A 20,602-nucleotide genomic window follows, 5' to 3' on the forward strand; every position below is an offset into this window, starting at 1 on the left:
GGCCATTGATGGTCACCCACTGCCTGTACTTTTTAGTGTTATCAGGCAGCTGAGTTTTTGGGGCCATCTCAAAGTCTCCTAATGAGACAAGGTACATTTCTGCAGGACTCCACGCACCTTGGGCACCCATCTCCTCCCCACCTAGGGCTGCACTGGCCATCTGATGTGGTGGTGCACGGGGTGGCACATACTGACCCTTTTGGGGACACTGGGGATCATACCAACGGTGTCCCACCTGCTTACACTGAAAGTAGGTATCAGGCCCCCTATAAACAGGTTTACCTGTCAGGGGTTCTGACTTCTCGGTGGAGACTGGGAACCCTTCCCTTGGTTCCCTTGGGAATTACTTTGGGGCCCTTTCTGGAACTCCCTCTGTTTACCCTTGTCCCCCCCACTCCTCTGCTAGGGACCCGTCCACCTTTGGCGGAGTCTCCCACATGACCCTTGTGGACCCTGGTACTGACCCTGCGGTCTGCCTCCTCAGCAAGATTCCTAGGGTTAGTCAACTTGCTATCAATAAGGTGCTGGTGTAGCTCTGGAAAACAATTAGCAGACAAGTGCTCCCTTGCATTCAAATCATAGAGCGCGTCAAAAGTATCCACTTTGCTATCCTTCACCCAACCATCCATAGCTCAGCAAAAAAAAGATACATATTCTACTCAAGTGGTTCCCTCCAGCTTCCTACAATTCCTGAACATCTGTCTATAGAGTTCTGGGGTCAAACCATACCTAGTCATCAGTGCTTCCTTCATGTGGGCATAAGACATCCTATTCTCACTGGGTAGGTCTAACAAAGTATCCCTCCCCTCACTCACAAAGCGGCCCCACAACCCTGCTCCCCAATCCTTCTCAGGGACCCGGTGGGCCAACATTGCTATTTCATAGGCTGCAAACCACTGCCCAATGTCATCATGCTTATGAAAATCTTTGATGACATCATTGGGGATATATACCCTGCCTTCTGAAGGCACAGATGGTGTGCTGCCACCAGAGGGATTGATCTCTAAGCCTTTTGCCTTGATCTCTAACTCTCTCAACATCCTGTCATGTTCCATGCTCATTCTCTCTCTCTCAAAGGACAATCTGTTATTCTCTGCTTTCCTCTGACCCTCCATCCCAAGCTTAGCCATTTCCAGCTTGTGTACCCTATTTCTCTCCCTGTCTTCCAACTCTCTGGTGGACAGGTCTTTGGAAGAGATACTATTGCCAGGTGGGGATGGCACTCCTCCCCTGGCTGGAAACACTGGCCTATCCAGTTGACAATCTGCATCCCCAGCTGGCTCCACCACAAGATCAGGGGCATTTCTTGCTTCTACCCAGGCCCTCAGCTCCATTTGGTAGTCATCCTTTTTGGAAATGCCTGTTGTAGCAACTTTCAATTTCTTGCAGAGATGCTTGAGCTGTTTCAAAGTGTAGGTTTCCAACCTCTCTTCCTCAAAATCAAGAGCCATAGATGCAACAGATGCTGGTCTACTCATGGCAGTAAGAATTGGGAGTTTCCAAGACAAAATAACTGTCATTGCTTGCGCAGAGTAGGGATGCGTCTTGATCCTTACCGGAGCGGAGGTGATGCATAGGTTCTTGTTCTGCGGCCCGGTTGCAATGTGCAAGGTGGTGCCTCGATGCGATACGTCAACCCTGGTGTGATGCAATAAGATGGGGCCCTTGATGCGACAATGCGTACACGCCCTGGCAACCTTACGACGGCTGCGACACGCTTCTTCTTGTTGCATCGCGCTTCCAGCTCCCAGCGACACGCAGGCTTCTGCAGATAGAATTCTCAGCAAGGAAATTCAGAGTGGAGGTGGTGGTGAAGTCTTTTGTCCCTGAGACTTCAGCAGGAGGCAAGCTCAAGTTCAAGCCCTTGGAGAAATTTTCTGTAAAATGATGAAAGTTCTTTGAAAGTTCCTTCTCCTTTCCTTGGAAATAAAGAAACCACTGCAGGCCAACCCAGCAAACAGCACACTGGCAGAGGGGCAGTCCAAACTCCTGCAGCTTCCTTAGTTCTTCTCCTTGGCAAAAGATTTGTCTTGTTCCCAGAAGTGATCTGAAGTTCTTGGGTCTGGGTCCCAATATTTATACTACTTTTCTCTTTTTTTCTGAAGGCAGAGGGGCCTTTGCCCAGTCCAAACCAGTTCTGGACCACTCTGTTGACATGCCTCCTTCTTTCCTTTCACAGTGCAGGGCAGAAACATCAGACGGCGCACAGGAGGTGGAGCCAGCATTGTGGCGGAAAGCACAGCCCTGGAGCACTTTGTTGACATGATTCCTTCTCTTCTTTCACAGTGCAGGGCAGAGACATCAGCCGCACCCCAGGACTTGGAGCCAGCATTGTGGAGGGAAGGCACAGCCCTTTTCAGGTCCCAGGTGCAACTCCTCCCTCCCATCTAGATGTAGGTTGCTCTATTCACCACTGGGATGACCCATTCTGTCTCCTGGAATCCCCCAGCCTGGTCACTCAAACTCCAGACAAGGAATACACAACCTAGTAGAGAGACAGGCTTGGATAGTTAGACAAGAAAATACCTACGTTCTAAAAGTGGTATTTTCAAACACAGAATGTTAAAACCAATGTCACTAAAAGGTGTATTTTATCATTCTGAGTTCAAGCATACTAAATTCGAATTTCTACCATGTTCACTGAGTTAGTTAGGATTATAAAATGTAATAATCTAACTGCCAATTCTGGCCTACAGAGAACAGGTAGCCTTGCAATAGTGAAAAAAACTTACAATGCACCCTGCCCTTGGGCCTACCATAGGGGTGTCTGATATGAAGAAAAGGGAAGGTTTAGGGACAGACAAGTGGGTGCACTTGCCCAGTCGACATGGCAGTACTAGACTGCACATAGGCTCTGCAATGGCAGGCCTGAGACACGCTTTACAAGCTGCTTCTGTGGGTGGCACAACCAGTGCTGCAAGCCCACCAGCAGCATTTGATTTACAAGCCCTGGGCACACATGGTGCACTATACTAGGGTCTGACAAGTAAATCAAATAACCCAATCATGGAGTCACTAATCAATACATCAATTTAACATAGGGAGCACTTGCACTGTGGCACTGAATAGCAGTGGCCCAGTGCCCAAAGCATATTACCAGCAAAACATATCAAAAACAGAGGAGGCAATCTGACAAAATGGGAGGGAGACCCACGCCAATAATGCCAGGTCTAACATAAACCTACTTCAACTAAGATGTTAGGGCCGACACCTTCATCTTACTGCTTGGAAAGTTGACAACATTGGCCACACACTCAGGGATAATGGAGCAAGTGAAGGTGGCAATGCTATAAGAGTAGAAATAGGCAAGAGTGATGGAGGAAGCCTGAGCTATTCACTGTAGAATTGTCTAGAGGCATTTGATTGAAAGAAGGTCTACGAGTATGCAAAAACGATTAATGGTTCATTTGGATAAAAGAAAAAGGATCCTAGGCTGGAGGATAAGAGATAATATAATTGTCCTCCCCACAAATAAATAAACATGATATTTTGCTCTCTAACCCCTGAAATCAGGACTCAATCAATACAGTTGTGTTTCTTGTCCAGCAGTGGCGTAACATATGCCCCTTAAGCCCCCATGGCGTGGGGGGCAAGCTCCAAGTGGGGCCCTCAGCACAATACCTTGGCATGAGAGCTCCTGATGGAGTCCGGAGGGGGCCCCTCCATGTAATTTGCAGGGGGGGTCCCCTCAAGTTCTGTTACGCCACTGAGAGTCGCAATGCTCTAGAACAGTTTTGTGCTGCAGGTCAGGTCTGAGGTGAGCTGCAAACTTTAAAACTTTTTGGGCCAATTTTCTAGCTATGGAATGTTTTTCTCTTGAAGATGATATATTAGCACCCTTCCTATAAAATGGCTGTTCACTCATATCTGCACAATCTGTAGCCACTTTGCATAATAGCATATACTTGGTTCTCTTTGACCTTGTTTAACTTGATGAACCTGTTTCCATTTAATTTTCTTACAATGAAAGCAGGCGCGGTGCGTCCATTGGGGCATAGGGGCGTAGCCCCACTAGCCCACATGGACCCGTCGCTTGAAGGCAATTGTTGAACTACTTTTATTTTTAAAAAATCGCCACCAGCAGTCATTTATTTATGCACCGCCGAGCCCCGCCTGTAATCCGGGCAGCACCCGAGTTGACCGGGAGTGCGCTGCGCGCAGGGGGGCTGTCCTGCACAGCTTGAGTGACACCAGCGCTGTAGCAGCAGAGACAGGTACCCCTAGCGCGCATGTGAAGCTTGGGGCTGAATCTAGCCCAAGCATGCGCAGTTAGGTCCCCTCCCATATTGAGTGACCAGGGGGGTGCAGGTTTAGCCGGGCAGCAGCCCCCAGCGTTAGGAAGGGCGAGAGGGCGAGCAGACAGTGTGCCCCCCTAGCAAATCCTGGCGCTGCATGCAGCGCCAGGATTGGCCGGTCACCGCGCAGCAATCCATTATTGGATGCCGCGCGTGGGTGGTGCACTGCTGCTCAGCAGCACTGCATAATGACCAATCACTGTGTCTGACTTGAATGTAGTCATGCAGTGATTGGCCCTTTTGCAGCGTGCGGCGCTGCTCAGGCTGCTGACATCGGAGCATGTCAGGAATGTACATGTAAAATTTGACGGTCGGAGATCGTGATTTCGAAACATAATTTCATTTCGAAAGTTACCGACGGTTGTACAAAGGTTAGTTCGCCCCTCATATATTTTGGATGGCCGCGTTCACGAATGGGTTATAAGGTTACACACTTCAAAATTTTCACGTTCAGTATAAACACAATTCACTACATGGGTCGTGGATGGTTTTAAGAACACCTATGTATTTGATGTAAAAGAGTATACAAGATTATAACAATCACAATTGTATTCCAGACGCTTAAAATTTCTTATATTAACTGTTTCAGAGAAAGAATCCCCTGAGGAAGGGCATAATTGCTTGAAATGCATTGGGAATTATAAAATGATTAAGATGTGGTATGATAACAATACACAAGGAAGAAATCATGAATACTGAAAATAATGATAAAGATTGAAAATAAAATATGATGAACACACTTACCTGATTGGAGTTACTTTTTAAGGAAAATATAAAGGAGTGCGAGGCAGGAGTGATTCTTGAGTGACAGGAATCACATGGGACATTCATATTGCAACTATCCTATTGCTCAGTAGGGTAACCTACCTACGCACCACCGAAATAATTGAAACAAATTGAACATTCAAAATACACCATTCAAATAAAACAAGAGTGCGGAATCACATTCCAATGTGTCCTTATACACAGGCACACACACGTGCTCTAAATGTACTGACAGATTGGAGGATGCGTACAGAGATCATCCAAAGCAAAATCATTGGAAATGCAATTGATGTATATAAAAATAGTGCAAGTAAAATTAAAGCGGGCAACTGCTGTACAAGAAAAACACTTTACGAATAATAACTGTGACAGCTTGTTTTCAAACATTCCGTCACCAAATATGGAGGGACTGGCAAAAAAAGGTGAACCGTTTATAGCGACGCACGAGAGGGAGAGTGAGTAATTATCGGATGCGAGTGCTAGTTACTAGCAGCAGCAGGGCGATCCAGAAAAGTCTGTTTGGTCACTCCTGGATGTCTAGTAATCCCCGTTTGGAAGTCTCAAAAGAGGCTGCAGCGTGGGCCCAAGACGAGCAGTAAAGTCGTAGGGGCTGGGGTAAGCCGCTGCAAAAATCGCATAGAGAAGGCTTGGGCAATTCCAGCGTCACTTGGGTGAACAATAGCTTGTGCAAGCACAAGAGCAATAGCATGTATCTAGCGCTTAGTACCTCTGACGAGGCGAGCCGCAACCAGAATAGTTAAAATGACACCAAAATCAGTCTGAAATTGAGACCGTTGGAAGCAGCCCCCTTAACCCGGCTCCTCTAAGTCAGCGGCCTGGTTGGCGGTTGCTATCCCAGATGATCATGCATTGTGTGTTCTGTGCGGTCTGATGTCCAGCGACAGGACCGCCAAATGGCCTCTTACCGTCAGCGTCGTTTTAAGAGGTTTTTTTTTTAATCCAACTTCGTACACACTTGTAGGTCCACATCCATGTTGGGAAAAGTGAATACACACGCCTGAGAATCCAAGGCGCTCAGTCTCAGATAAAAACTCTGGAGTGGCTGAAGGTGAGCCCGATTATTGGGCTAGAAGCATAAAGGAGACTTATTTTTGCAGAAGTCTTCATATTTATTTAGGCATAAATTACACTCACTGAAGTACTTTACGGTGTCTTATTGTAAGACAGGTAGCACTCAAGTATGCAGGGTTGTCAACTTCAGGAAATTGAAACTGACATTCATAGTAAAGGACTGGTTAATGGGGAACGGATGCCAATACCGTCAGTGTGCATCAACAATGCTCGACAAGACAGATGTGACTAGGACCTTGTCAGAGAAAGCTGAAAGGAAAACGGTATGGGCATGCGAATTAATTCAACTTTATTAGCTATAGTCAGAGTGAATGGAATTGTGTTGTTGTGCGGCTGTGGCGATTTTCGCATAATTAGAGACTTGCCATATAATTCATCATCTGCCGCCTAATCTGCTGATTTTAACAAATTAAAATGTGTTTTTGTCCCAAATGGTTCAAAACGGAGCTACACATATTGCCGTTGAGTGGAAGACCCTTTGCAAGCTTGACTGGTCAAATTTCTGTTGCTCATTGCTATATTTGGGTGTTAAACAGGTACTAATGAGGTACAACAAATGCCCAGACAGTGCTAACAAGTGTAAAATTGAAAAAAAATGTAAAGAAATACTATCAGAAAATATGCAGCATTACGCTGCATAATTTGCTTTTTCTTGTTGCATAATTTACTAAGCCTGCCACATAATTTGGCCCTCCATTCTTCATAATTCCAGTGGCCCTGGCTATAGCACACTGCAAAGTCATCCAGGAGATGGATTCTTGGGAGACAATATATCCAATTAATTGGTTGGTCTGACACGCGCTTTTGATTAAATGCTGAATCCAAAAATGTGTCTTATACCATGCAAGGTAAGTATTGTGCATAATGTACTGTGTTTACGGTTGAAAAGGCTGTCCTTTGTTCCCCTAGGAGGTGCTTTTAGTGTTTGGCTTGTTGTTGTCCCATGGGCCTTCCATTTGGCCACATAGGTTCCCCAGGGTGGCCCTTTGGCAGCTCTAAGCCCCATGTGCCTGACGCTCTAGTAAGTTTTGACTCAGTCATAAATTGACTCCGACACAAGGCCCAGGTCACTCCCTGCGATCATTTAGTTACCAGAGTGGAACTAGGAAGACTGAGAGAGCCCTGTATTATTATTATTATTATTAATGGTTTTTATTGAGCGCAGACATATCACCCTGTTGGGTCTCATAGCGCTGTTATGTATGACATTGATTATTGGAATAAATTTGGAATGAATGACAACAAATTGTTCAGGACGGCATTTGTTTTAGCACTTTGTGAAAGCTGATAATCTAAATCATTGCGACTGACATGCCTTGATTTAATTGCCTCAAGCTGTGCATGGTGCGAGCGTGAGCCACACTGTTAAAACATGGTATTTCAAGCTGGTATTTATTTTCGAGGTGGACTCGGTGTGCCCATAACTTTTAGCGTGATCTTTGTGTGCACCATGTAGCCGGTTCTTGCCACCAAGATACACATATTTAATGCAAGTGGGTGTCTTTGCCATTCAGGAGTCAGACATCACTTAAGAGGAAGTTGGCAGGTTTTGGAGGTTTTTCCAGCAGCATACATAAAATATTTGCTTCCTTTGACTCTGGTGACAGACTGCTGAGCAATGTTAAATAAATGCTTGGACTTAGGGGTTCACTTCGATGTTACGAAACTGGTGCTCATGTAAAGCGCTCTGATACCCGATGTCTCAACTCTACTTTGCTAGACAAAACAGAATATAGAAACATCAGTTGTTGGCCTATATATGTAGGTGCGTTGGCAGTCTTCCTGACTATGTTTGTGGTCCCATTAGTAAAATAGCAGCAGGCGGCAGTGCAGAAGGTTAATGTGCCTGCTGCAAAGAACATATACCTGATGCAGATCACAAAATGCATATGATGTAAATAGGTCAGTGAGTCACTGCTTTCGACAGACATCCTTTTGTTACTTGCAGTTTGTAAGTTAAAATCCTAACATACAACAGCGAGCTATTAACTGTCATCTAAGAGCTGGATGCAAACTGCAAGGAAAAAATTGGAGCGTTATGTTTTTTCCCCCACAGTCTTTGTTTGATTACCCTAGTGTTTAAAAAATAAATTGTCATCTTTTCATTTTCAGCACCTGACAACCTGAAACATTACCGCATTTTGGGGCCATTTCTCAGCAAACAGCAAGAGGACCCCAACCTCCTTTGCTGCTCTTTCACCCCGGCTACAACCCAGCAAACACCAGGGTTAAAGGTAAGAAAACTGATGCTATATATTTTTTTACATGGGAGTTAGGGCTATCTATGTGGTCACTCTCCAGGCCCTCAAGCAGTGTCTCTCTCAGTGCCCCCAGCAACCACACAGAGAGGCAGGAGGCAGTACGGCTGTATTTTAGCAGTCATTTTGTGGAAAGGGGAGCTGGTGGAGATGTATTACGATAATGCACAAGATATATGTATGTATAATGAAATTTGAGATTATTGCACTGCACCTTATACGTTGTACTTTGATTATTGACAGGTTTCTTTAATATATATATTGGTAAGGCCAGCAACACACCATCATGAATACAGTACAAGAGCTGATTGCAAGGTCATTCCAGGCACGGCCACTTGAAGAAAAACTACAGATAAAGCAATTAGGACCTCATCAGCCTGAAATAAACCTACAGCAAACTACCCAGGACTGAGGAAAAATGTCAAAACGTACATTCTCAAATGCCTGGTACACAAAAGCTGATTGGCTTACAGGGTGCCCTATAAAAAATTCTCTGTTCTGCTTCCCCAGCTTGCTGTTTGGTGGTGACTTTTCATGGACACGGCAAGGAATGGTTGACTTGAAGCATATACCTGAAAAAATAAAGAAGCATGCGCTCACAAGAAATCATATGGAAAACCTGACAAGACTGGGAATGTTGGGGGAAGACGCACCAATTGAGCAGCAGATAAATGATGCATATCGCGAATCCATTCAAAAACACAATGAAGCCGTTGATAAGAACAGACAAATTCTATCCAAGATCATTGATTGCATTCGTTTCTGTGGTGCTTTCGAACTGGCATTGCGAGGCAATGACGAATCAGAAACTTCCTCAAAACCTGGGATCTTCCGAGGCCTAGTGGATTTAATGGCAACCATAGACAAGGATTTGGAAACACATTTTGCACGTGCTACAGTCTTTAAGGGCACCTCTAATACAATACAAAATTAACTCCTTGACTGTATGTTCGAAATTATAAGAAGCCACATAGTGCAAGAGTTGCAAAACACAGACTTTGTGGCTATTCAGGCTGATGACACCACTGATGTGGCCACTATAACACAGTCTGTGTTAGTGTTTCGGTACCTTGACAGTGACAGAAACGTTGTGGAGAGGTTCTATGGTTTCACACATTTAAGAGACTCTAGTGCAGCAACCATCACTGAACCTATACTGTGTCAACTGAACTTAATTTTACCGGACCTGCCTCAAAAACAAAAACTTATCGCACAAAGCTATGATGGTGCGTCCGTAATGAGTGGAAGCCTTGGTGGAGTACAGAAACTAATTCGAGATGTGTACCCTAATGCTCATTTTGTGCACTGTTACGCCCACCAACTCAATCTTATTATGCAACAGGCGGTATCAAAGATCAGAGAGACACGAGTTTTCTTTCAGGATATCGGAGGCATAGCAGCATTCTTCACACGTTCCCCCAAAAGAACAGAAGCCCTTCATGAGATTGTGGACAAAAGCGTACCAAGGGGATCCTCAACTCGTTGGAACTTTCACATTCGTACTTTCAACTTAATCTTTGAACATAGGGAGGGCCTTGAGAAATGTTTTGTTGCCATAGGAGCCAGAGAAGACTTTGATCACACAAGTCAGAATGAAGCCCATGGCTTTATTAGAACACTGCAAGACAAACAGTTTCAGTTCTTACTGTTTTTATTTCATGAAATAATGCGTGATGTTGATGCGTTATACGATCAGTTACAACGAAAAGACATAGATACTGTCTCTGTGAAAGCCGCTACATCTACATTTGTACAAAAGATAAAGAAAGTGAGGGATGGGGTTGACGATTTAGAGAGCAAACTACCGGAGCATTCTATTTTTGCAAACCGCAGGCAAAACATCACCTCTCTGGTTCGAATTGGAAAGGAGATATGTGACATTGTAATTGTGCAGGCACAAGAACGTTTTTCATTCACAAAACATTTGGTGAGTGCCACTTTATTGCAAAGCAAAGAGTTTGCACAATATGATGAATCCTTCCCTGAGCGTGCTCCGAATCAGGCTGTGGAAGCATATCCTATGCTCAAAAAAGAGCAGCTGAGAACTGAGTTGACTGTACTCTGCGGAATGCCTGTGTACCGGAAGGCCACAAGCGCCTTGACTTTGCTGAGTTTAATTCAGAAACTGCATATGAAAAAACTCACTTACAGAGACAGTGACTTTACTAAAAATTGTGATTACGACTCCAATGACAACAGTAGAAGCTGAACAATGTTTTTCAGCCTTAAAGCGCATAAAGACATTCCTCAGGAACACCATGCTAGAGGAAAGACTCAATGCTTTGGCGATGCTCTCTGTAGAGAGCAAGCTAGTCCAAAAAATACCGGACTTCAACATGAAAGTAATTGACAAGTTTGCTACACTGAAAGACAGACGTGCTGATTTAGTTTACAAAAAGTGAATGCTGCTACTTGTTTGTTGAATAAAAAAAAATACTGATTGAGGTACTCAGAAATGCATTGTTATCTCTGTTTTTAAAAGTTTTGTAGTGTTTGTTCTATTTGGAGACTACACAGATTTTACTGATCAAATGGCATATTAAGTACATTTTGTTTCAACTTAACACTATCATCTGTGTTGGAAGACATGCGTGATAGTCGCATGCGTTCTAATGGTAAAGGTAAGGCGTGGTTCCCAATGCTTTGTGAAGGCTGTTTCCCAACTGCTGTGCAACTTCTTCTACTCTTAGAGCTGAGATTTCCATGAAAGGCTTATAGTCTGAATTCAGCACCTGAGCATAATAGGACGGAATGTATGAAGCTCTGTGGTTATACTGAATAAGCAGCTACCTATGTTATGCCATGTATTAATGTAATAACTGCACTTTCACATTTGCTTTATTAATCTTACTGCTTTCTCAAATTTGCTTGAAAATGCACGATTTTTCTTCTTTTTTTTCAAAATTTTCTTGGGGGGGGTACCCCCCCAAACCCGCCTTTTTTTCAGGCTCGCTTGCTGCGCTCGCTCGCTACGGTGCTGTATGCAAATCACTTTGCGCCTCACCACTTTCAAATGTCACCCACCGCCCCTGAATGAAAGTATTGGCGTATTTAGTTTGTGCCATATCAGAGTCTATGGCTTTTCAGCAAATGTAAGTGAAAGCATTGCTATAAAATGCACTATAGAACAGAATTTTTTTTTTTTATTGTCTGATGCATCAACCCCACTCTTGAAACTTTCTTGGGGGAAACAAGCTCCCTAACTCTCTGCAAATCCGATCAGGCATTACACCTGAATTCAGTCAGAGTCTATGCAGGCAGCAGGAGGTGAAGTTGATTGAAGAGGATCATGTCAGTAGTAGAAAAGGGCGGGGCTTCCTGAGATCAATTTTCGTCCCCAGCACTTTTATTTAATACAAGTTCAGCGTGGGGTGTGAGCGGGCACCAACAAAGATTCCCGCGTCTGCAGCGCACCTTGATCACTGTGGCAGCCGCAGGCAGCTCAGCTGAGCCGGCCGCCGCGGCCGACAGTACTAGGACTGCCGCTCTGGCCGCCACCAGGAATCGAAAGAAAACTGCGAGGGCTCGGCGGCGGACGGTGCCCCCCGCCGCGGCAGCACAGCCGCCCAGCTCAACTATCTAAGTAAGTGACAGCCGGCGGTGTTCATGTTATGGTTTATTTTGTCATGCAGCCACATTCGCGGACTGTTAACCCCGGGGCGCCACGGTCACAGCGCTTCACAGAGCAACAGTACTGACTCTGTAAACTTAAAGGACGGAGAAAATTACAACAATATTACACAAAAGGAAAGCAAAACGTTAATTTATAAGGCTTAAAGTGACAATCGGCAGCAAACAAAAATACACAGCGTGAAACGCGGTGCTTTATTACAGGAGGAAAAAGTGGTATGCGTGCAAGTAAAAAAACGTAAAGTAACAAGTGTAGAGCCTATAATAGTGTTCTAATGGCAGACAGCAAGCACTCGAACACAAAGCGGTGGCACTTGTGCAATCTGAAGCAAAGAGGTGGCAAAGTGTGTTACAGGGAAAAGTGATGTGTCTGTGCATGTTACAAAAGAGTACCTGGACACAGGTAGAACTAGGATAATACTGCAATAAATGGCAGACACATTCAACCGCACAAGAACAAACATTACGTAGGCAATCAATGGTGGCACTCGTGCAAGTGTCTAAAGCAAACAAAATGTAGGAGGTAACAAAGTAGAAGGATAATACTGCAATAAATGGCAGACACATTCAACAGCACAAGAACAAACATTACATAGGCAATCAATGGTGGCACTCGTGTAAGTGTCTAAAGCAAACAAAATGTAGGAGGTAACAAAGTATAATGTTACAAGAAAAAAAGTGACACTGAGCAAGAGCTCTGAGCTGGTAACTTCTTTGCAGCCGCTTGCCTCCCGTGACATGCGTTTATAAAAATAAAAGGCAGAAAGCCTAGGCTGCGAATGAGGCAACAGTAGTTTTCAAAGAAATTGGGTACCGGTAGGCCAGCCTGAAGGTGAGGCACTGTCACACAGCAGCACCTACGCAGAGTAAGAACTGAGCCTTCAGCATTACAGCCCATTCCCCTTTAGTCCTTCTACAAAGAGCACTGCAGCGTCAGGTATTCACATCTACTTGCCTGGCCGTAGCACCACCATGACCTTTACTAAACATGAGTCATGATACAAAATAATTTCACATTATAAAAAGCAAGCATCGGTCTGCAGGGCTGCTCTGTCTGCTCATCCTTCTGGAGTCAGAGAGCCTGCTGCCACAGCCTTTAGTCCTAGTGGTTTCGTTTTACCTAGGGTAATTATTATCAAGTCGGGTCAGTGCATGGACACAGTGCCGCTGGCACCACGACACGAAGGGGAGTATGGGGGGACAGCGCCCTAGTACCACCCAGCTGGCGAGCGCAGCCAGCAGCGCGCCCTCGTTACCGCCCCCCCCCGGACAACAGCCAATAGGGAGGGCTCATTGTGGACGGGGGAGGGCGTTTCGCAAGTATATCCTGGCCAGCAGCGTGGCTCGGCCTTCTCTCCCGCGTGGCTGCTCTGACCATGGCTGGTATCCGGTTGTAATTTCACGCACATATGCCGTCAACACAAATGCGATATTAAAAGTACCTACAGCAAGACCCAGCAGTTGATGCCCCTATTAGCTACATGCTGAAACATTGGCATGAAAGGAATTGCCAACTGCAAGCATGTCCCTACTTGAAGAACTGTCGGCTGCAGGGTGTCGGTAGCTGGGTAGGTGGGGGGGCTCTGTCATCGACGGGGGCCTCTTTCAGAGCTGTGGCGGATTACAGGGCGATCTGGAAGCAGATGGACAGTAGGGGTACCTCTGCGGCAGAAGGATACAGTCTAAATACCTCTGCCCGGCACAGTAGGGTGCCCGAGCCAAGAACCTGGAGCCGAGGGGGTTCCAGCAGCGTCGGCGCCCCGTTAGTCCTTCGGGCGGTCGGGGGGCCTGAACCGACCGGGGGTGTGCCTCATCTTCCGCCCTGACAGGGGGGGCGGGAGTCTAACAAAATAAAGTGAATGTACTGCACCGTCTGAGCATCGACTCGCCGTGCAAGATGGCTCCTTGGGCATGCGGGTCAGCGAGAGGCTGCCGCTTTGGATCGCCTGTAAGATGACCCACCTACCAGTACCTGGGTTGTACGAAATAAACCTGCACCACTGCTTTCCCACAAATATGTCTCATGGTTTTCTTGGTATGTAAGTTATGCATGCAGGGCGAAGTAAGCCTGATGGTGTGGGCACTATGCCGCTGGCACCACGACACGAAGGGGAGTATGGGGGGACAGCGCCCTAGTACCACCCAGCTGGCGAGCGCAGCCAGCAGCGCGCCCTCGTTACCGCCCCCCCCGGACAACAGCCAATAGGGAGGGCTCATTGTGGACGGGGGAGGGCGTTTCGCAAGTATATCCTGGCCAGCAGCGTGGCTCGGCCTTCTCTCCCGCGTGGCTGCTCTGCGCTGTACCCACCCCGAACCCTGACCCAGCTGCAGAGCGGTTGGCACTGTTGGATATTTTAATGATCATGTTTTATGTTGCAGGCGGAGTCACAGGGCGATCTGGAAGCAGATGGACAGTAGGGGTACCTCTGCGGCAGAAGGATACAGTCTAAATACCTCTGCCCGGCACAGTAGGGTGCCCGAGCCAAGAACCTGGAGCCGAGGGGGTTCCAGCAGCGTCGGCGCCCCGTTAGTCCTTCGGGCGGTCGGGGGGCCTGAACCGACCGGGGGTGTGCCTCATCTTCCGCCCTGACAGGGGGGGCGGGAGTCTAACAAAATAAAGTGAATGTACTGCACCGTCTGAGCATCGACTCGCCGTGCAAGATGGCTCCTTGGGCATGCGGGTCAGCGAGAGGCTGCCGCTTTGGATCGCCTGTAAGATGACCCACCTACCAGTACCTGGGTTGTACGAAATAAACCTGCACCACTGCTTTCCCACAAATATGTCTCATGGTTTTCTTGGTATGTAAGTTATGCATGCAGGGCGAAGTAAGCCTGATGGTGTGGGCACTATGTTCTTCACATGATCAGTGTCTTTTTTTTTAATTTGTGTAGCCTGCCAGAAACACACTGAAGTCACACAGACAGTGTGTGTAGTGTTGTTGACTAAGTTCGGTGGCTCCTCTGCTCCCACATCCTGTTGGGGCCTGGACGGGGGTCTCTGAGAGACGTGCCACACAACATGATCATGACTCAGACTCCAGGCCCAGGCCAGGGGTCCCCATCTTGTTGCTAAGGCCCGGCTGCCTCGTGATCATCAGGCAAAGGGAGGGCTGTCTCGTGATCAAGCAAAGGGAGGGCCGGCTGCCTCGTGATTATTGCAAGGGGAGGAGAGGCAGAGCTGAGCCCCAGTGATGTCACCCGCAGCCCCCACCAGCACAACAACAGAGTGTAATTTCTGATTTTTATACGTTTCCCCTCATCTTTATCGCATGATTTTGCTCGTGATAAAGTGTCACTCATAGACGTTGAAATGTCACTCATAATAACAATGAAATTATAAAAATGTCACACATAGCAATCTGAAACCTTGGCAGCTATGCACAGGGCGCCACCAACCCCAAAGCCGGCCCTGCACGTCAGCCATAAGCTGCGGCAGCCTCTAACTGGCAGTTCAATCTGTTAAACGTCTCTTACTCTTCCTCAACATTCTAATGGAACTTTCCATGAGTAGGAACAATCGGGTGAGATAAAATAAAGGAAGTTGCCACACCTTTACTTTGCGATATGACTGACTTACCAATCAGTCGCTTCAGATAAATAGGATTCTCAGGAGGTCGCCATTAATTTTAATTAGGCCAGAAGCATTCTGCAAGTGAGGACAAGTGCAGAAATTGAGGCCTGAAAGTGACAGCAGACCACCATCTCTGCGCTCGTATTCCTAGCAGGAAAACTTTTGTTGAAAAACAAAAAATGAAGCCCGTGTCCCTTAAAATTCTGTTTCCCGAAGGCTTGCATGTCCCAGTTCCCAAAACGGAATCTGTCCCACTAAAACAGCTTACAATTTGTGAATCATTTACGACCCCAACCAAGGTAACACGTCAATGGTTTTCAACAACAGTTGAATCATCCCTAGGCAACTCACATAGCGGAGAGATCACTTCTCATTACAATTCAGTAAGGGTCGTAAAAGCACTTGAGTCGGAAAGAAGCAAAAAACATGTTTTACAATTGTAAACCACGTGTTTTTGTGAATCACAGGCTTTTCGACAACGAATAAAATACGCTTTGTCATCGGACCCAGAGTCCCTTTCAGTTTGCAGGCAGGTCTGGAACAAGGAAACGTTTTTTTTTGTTTTTTTTTGGTGCTGTTTGAATTTGTCTGAGGTAATCAGCCAGTGTATAATCATGTCTTATTTGTTGCTGTTGACGGTATTTCACTAAATGAAGAACTAAACGTCACAGTACGAAACATAACCCAAAAATATTCTCGTTTGTGAAATTCACAAAGGATAGACTAACCTTTAAAAGTTCAAAGCAGCAACATTGCAACTGAATGTTTACAAGCCAAAACAGACTTTGAAAATACATGAGGGTATGAAATAGCTTCAACAAAGTCTACGTTAATGACGTACATACGAGATGCAGCTCAAGGGACGTCACTGCGCTGCGAAGCGCAACATCAACATGGCTAGACAGGGAAACATAATAAATGAATAAAATGGTATCCACTGCAGCACTTTAAATACAGTATTGGTGCTTACCAAGTACACGCACGGCCTGTGATCCTGCCCCGGTAGTGACTCGCAGTAGCAGTGCCGAAAAAGACAATTACTGGAAATAAAAAAAAAAACATTGAGATCATCACTTTGAGATAATGCCAATATTTTTTTTCCAAAATTCTTGCCGTACTGCTTTTCAGATTAACAAATATGACTTTGCTGCACCATACCCATTCGTTCCGAGTACAATCCCCCAGTGGCGGCTGGTGGATACTGAAAGTGGTGAGGGACTGAACAAGCGAGCAAGCACTTCTGAAATGAAGAGGGGGTTATCGGGCTTTTTCTTTTTGCAAACTGTCCATTGAATTGTGTGTCCATTTAAACAATAGTTAAGTAAATCAAAAAGGTCTGTTACAAAGCATGTCTCAATGCTGCCTTTAAACAAATATGTTAAAAAAGTCAGCTTTTGGCGACATGTAAATCAACAAAGCAGCAATTTAAACCTGCATTTCAGGAAATCAAAACCCCCATTATTAGTCTGTGATCCCAGTAGTTGTCTCTTACATTTTGGGGTTTCTTTACAAAAAACGGACGCTTCTGTATAGATGCGTCAGCTTCCCTGCGCCTGCGTGTGAAACCCTTGAACCACCATGGATGCGTGCTGCAAGGATTGACAGATGCGTCAGAAAGTTTGACGCATCTGTCGGTACTTAAGTCACGCATTCCTGGAGTCGTGTCGCAAGCATGAGGCAACTCCAGCAATGCATGGGGCAGCCTATTCCTAATACACTGTGTCACTCCTTACGCCTGCTCTAAGCAGGCGCAGGGTTTTGATGCAGTGGCGTCCTAGAAGTGGCGTAGTGAAATCTTCCCGATTTCCCTGCATCAATTCTACGAGGCTTTCCTGTGTGGGAACCCCCACCCTGCATACATTACACCTGTTGCAGGTATAATGTGGAGCAGCTCTTTACAACGTGACGCATCACCCTACATGCGCCACGTTGTAAATGGGCTGCAACGTAGCGCATTGATTACGCCGCCGCTGCGTCAAAAAAAGTGATGCAACGGCAGCGCAAAAGTGTCACAAGGGGCTTGTAAATATGCCCCATAGAATTTTGCAGAAAAAAGTAAAGTTCCACTCACCAAGAATCTGGGTACTACAGAAAGTTTTTAAATCATGCAATGGTGAAAGGAGACCGCACTAATGGTGACTCCACCTGACCCCAGCCCCCTGACACCTCCAGAGGCAGTCAGAGGGAGGGGGTAGGAGGGGCTGAGAAGAGCTGCTCCCCTTTAGCACACCACTAAAGAAGGCACATGTTCTCCACTCCTTGAGGCCAGCCTTCCAGCTGGGACTAGCTGCCAGATTCCTCCTCCAACACAACCCCTCAGCACCACCTACTCCCACATTCGCACTGTATGCCAGATCTGCCCCAGCCATTCACTTGCATTAAGCTCTGCTGACCCCATCCTGGGCCACACCAATAGCACCCTATCACAGACTCATGCAGAACTGCTAAAACAAGCCAGACCCACCGCTCCTGACACTAATGCAAAGCTTGGACCTTGAGGACAAGTGAAACTTCGACCAGCACACGTGCAGCAGTATTCACTCCACCCTCACTCCCTCCTTCTAAACAAAGAGTCTCGGCTGTTTTATAGTGAAGCACCCTGCGGCAGGGCCGGGTCTACGGCAGTGCGATCGGTGCGACCGCACCGCGGTTGACTTGGGGCGGAGTCGTCATTTTCGAAAATGTGTATTAACATTATGAAAGCACCTGCTGACTTGTTCCTGGCTTCCAGCAGCTTTCAAACATCAATTAAAATGTCAGGAGAAGTCCAGTGATTAATCGTCTTCCTGAAAAGAGGCCGGAGGTTTGTCTAGTGGAAGTTTTGACTCATCCTAAGGTAGGGCAGAGGATTAAACTGCCTGCTGCTAAGAACGTGTACCATGCAGACAACGAAGTGCATATAATGTAGATAGGTCAGTGGGTTACTGCTTCTGTAAGAAAGCTCCTTTTGTTGTTTGTCGTTCATAAGTCAAATCCTAATATAGAACATTGAGCTTTTAACTGTCACCCTAAAGCTGCTGCAAACTGCAAGGTATATGTTAGAACAATATATATATTTTTGCCCAGTCTTTCATTATCCTAATCTTGTGAAAAAGGTTAATTTGGATAGGAAAACAATTCTTTTTATGAAAGAGAACCCCTTACAATGATGTTACATTTTAAATCCTGAATTTGTGCCTTTCCTGAATAAGAACGTTAACTATATTGCCTACCAATATCGATGACATGTCACTCCTACACTACAACTTGTAGTACTGTCTGATGTAACATTTCATATACACTGATTTACACACATATGATTGTCTCTGTGCAATGTGGGTGTGGTGTAAAGTGCTCTGACACCATACACTGGTATGAGTGGTGCTATAAAACTAAATGAATCTGAGAGACAGTGGTTATGGAGAATTGAGAGGCACTCTTAAAGGGTGCTAGTGAGGGAATCCGTGGCAGAGGTGGTAATTGGGGAGGCGCCAACAGACATTGTCGCACAGGGCGTTACCAGCGCTAAAGCCTGCCCAGCCCTGCAGCCCTTAGCTTTAAACTGCTCAGCGGGCTCCTCCTCCTACTTGAATGGGAGGGCCACGCCTCTCAACAGGGCTTAAAACAACCCACCAGTGCAAGTGGGACAAGTTTGTAAGCATCAGTTTGAAGCTCATACACTCTTCTCCATGCATTCTAAAACGAAGCCCAACTCAGAATCACTTGCAACTGACTCCAATTACAATAGTGTTAGATAAATCAATGGGATTAGAAGCGATCTTAGTAAAAGCAGTTCATGCGCAGGAATGAGTGACACGATGTGCTGAAACAATCGTAAAAATGTTTGCTCGTGAATTTGTTTCTCTTCTTATCTTGCATTTCGTTATGACGATACACAATGTTGAGCAAATTTGTATCCCTTTTGAGTTTCTACAGGCCAATGACACATGGAGCTAGCTGTGAATCGTGTTAGCGTATTTTAGTTGTTACAAGTGTGTTGACACTTCACTGACTCATCCATTCAAAATCACTTTATTTCGCCAGTACAAAAAAAACGGCTATTACTACTATGTACAATGAGATTAAAAAATACCGATTATAAAATTGAATAGAAATCTATTTAAGAGTAAAAAATAGTGTCACTTGGAACTAAATAATGAGGTGCACATGTATTTAAAAATCAAACAATGAGACACATAAAGGAGGCTAAGATCTTGCTCGTATTATCACACGTTACAGATTCTGTTTCCTCCTTGTTAAGGCGCACTGAAGAAAAGAGGCCAGACAATAGCAAGTAAAAGGATTAGCTAATAGTTTAAAAAAGTGTAAGGGTGGGCGACATTGTCTGAATTTAAGAAAACTGCGCATTAGAGGAGAAATAAACATCTTCCTTTCCTCCCTACACCCATGGAATGTGTGTTAGATGGATATCCCAGCATGAGGGGAATGTATCTCAACCTGAACCTTGTTAAAAGGTATCTATGCTTGGGATACATTAAATACGTGTGGTCAGTTGGGGTTTTCTTGGTGCTGAGAGGTATAACCCTAGACTTACTACCATTGGACTCGGATCTCACTCTCTTCTGCTTTACCAGCAGTAGTTCCTTCAATTCTGCCCTTGAGACCGACGTGCATGTGGTCGGATCATCAAATAATTTGGCCTGACCGACAGTATAAAGACTATTCTTAACAAATTGAAGCCACTTTACTTTGGATAAGCCGTCAAGCTTTAGGGAATCTCTCAAGATTTCTTGTGTGAGCTTCAGCTGTTTCCTTCGCTACACTGAATGCCACAATGGTGTGGAGCAGAATGAATCTGGTCCGTAATAAAGGGAACATCCAATTTGAGGTGACAATTATAGGCGGTACAAGTTTTAGGAACGCCAACCAAACGCTTCCAAAAGCGATCCTCAATTTGTTGTAAGACAGATCTACTAGAGGCTCCCCACAAAGCAGCGCCATAGGTAGCAACGGATGTCGTTTTTGCTTCAAATATCTTTTTAATTATGTCA

At 45.6% G+C, this 20,602-nt stretch overlaps 2 protein-coding genes across 3 annotated transcripts in view; one reads left to right on the plus strand and one right to left on the minus strand.

The window, feature by feature from the left end:
* LOC144819609 (zinc finger MYM-type protein 1-like) overlaps window positions 1–10,865 on the plus strand; it is a 285,240-nt gene extending 274,375 nt beyond the window's left edge. The window contains exons 3-4 of the mRNA XM_078677429.1: window positions 8,265–8,386; window positions 8,654–10,865. Coding sequence (XP_078533555.1) covers window positions 9,357–10,619 — 1,263 coding nt within the window. The 5' untranslated portion in view covers window positions 8,265–8,386; window positions 8,654–9,356 and the 3' untranslated portion in view covers window positions 10,620–10,865. The remainder of the gene's footprint in view (window positions 1–8,264; window positions 8,387–8,653) is intronic.
* The window catches only part of LOC144819610 (uncharacterized), a 1,262,544-nt gene that overhangs the window by 830,405 nt on the left and 411,537 nt on the right, over window positions 1–20,602 (minus strand). For both annotated transcript variants that reach the window (XM_078677431.1, XM_078677432.1), the window contains one exon: window positions 16,582–16,651. The gene's annotated coding sequence lies outside the window, so the exon portion shown is untranslated. The remainder of the gene's footprint in view (window positions 1–16,581; window positions 16,652–20,602) is intronic.

Source organism: Lissotriton helveticus, chromosome 2_1, assembly GCF_964261635.1.
Source record: "Lissotriton helveticus chromosome 2_1, aLisHel1.1, whole genome shotgun sequence".
In the NCBI taxonomy this organism is placed as follows: Eukaryota; Metazoa; Chordata; class Amphibia; order Caudata; family Salamandridae; genus Lissotriton; species Lissotriton helveticus.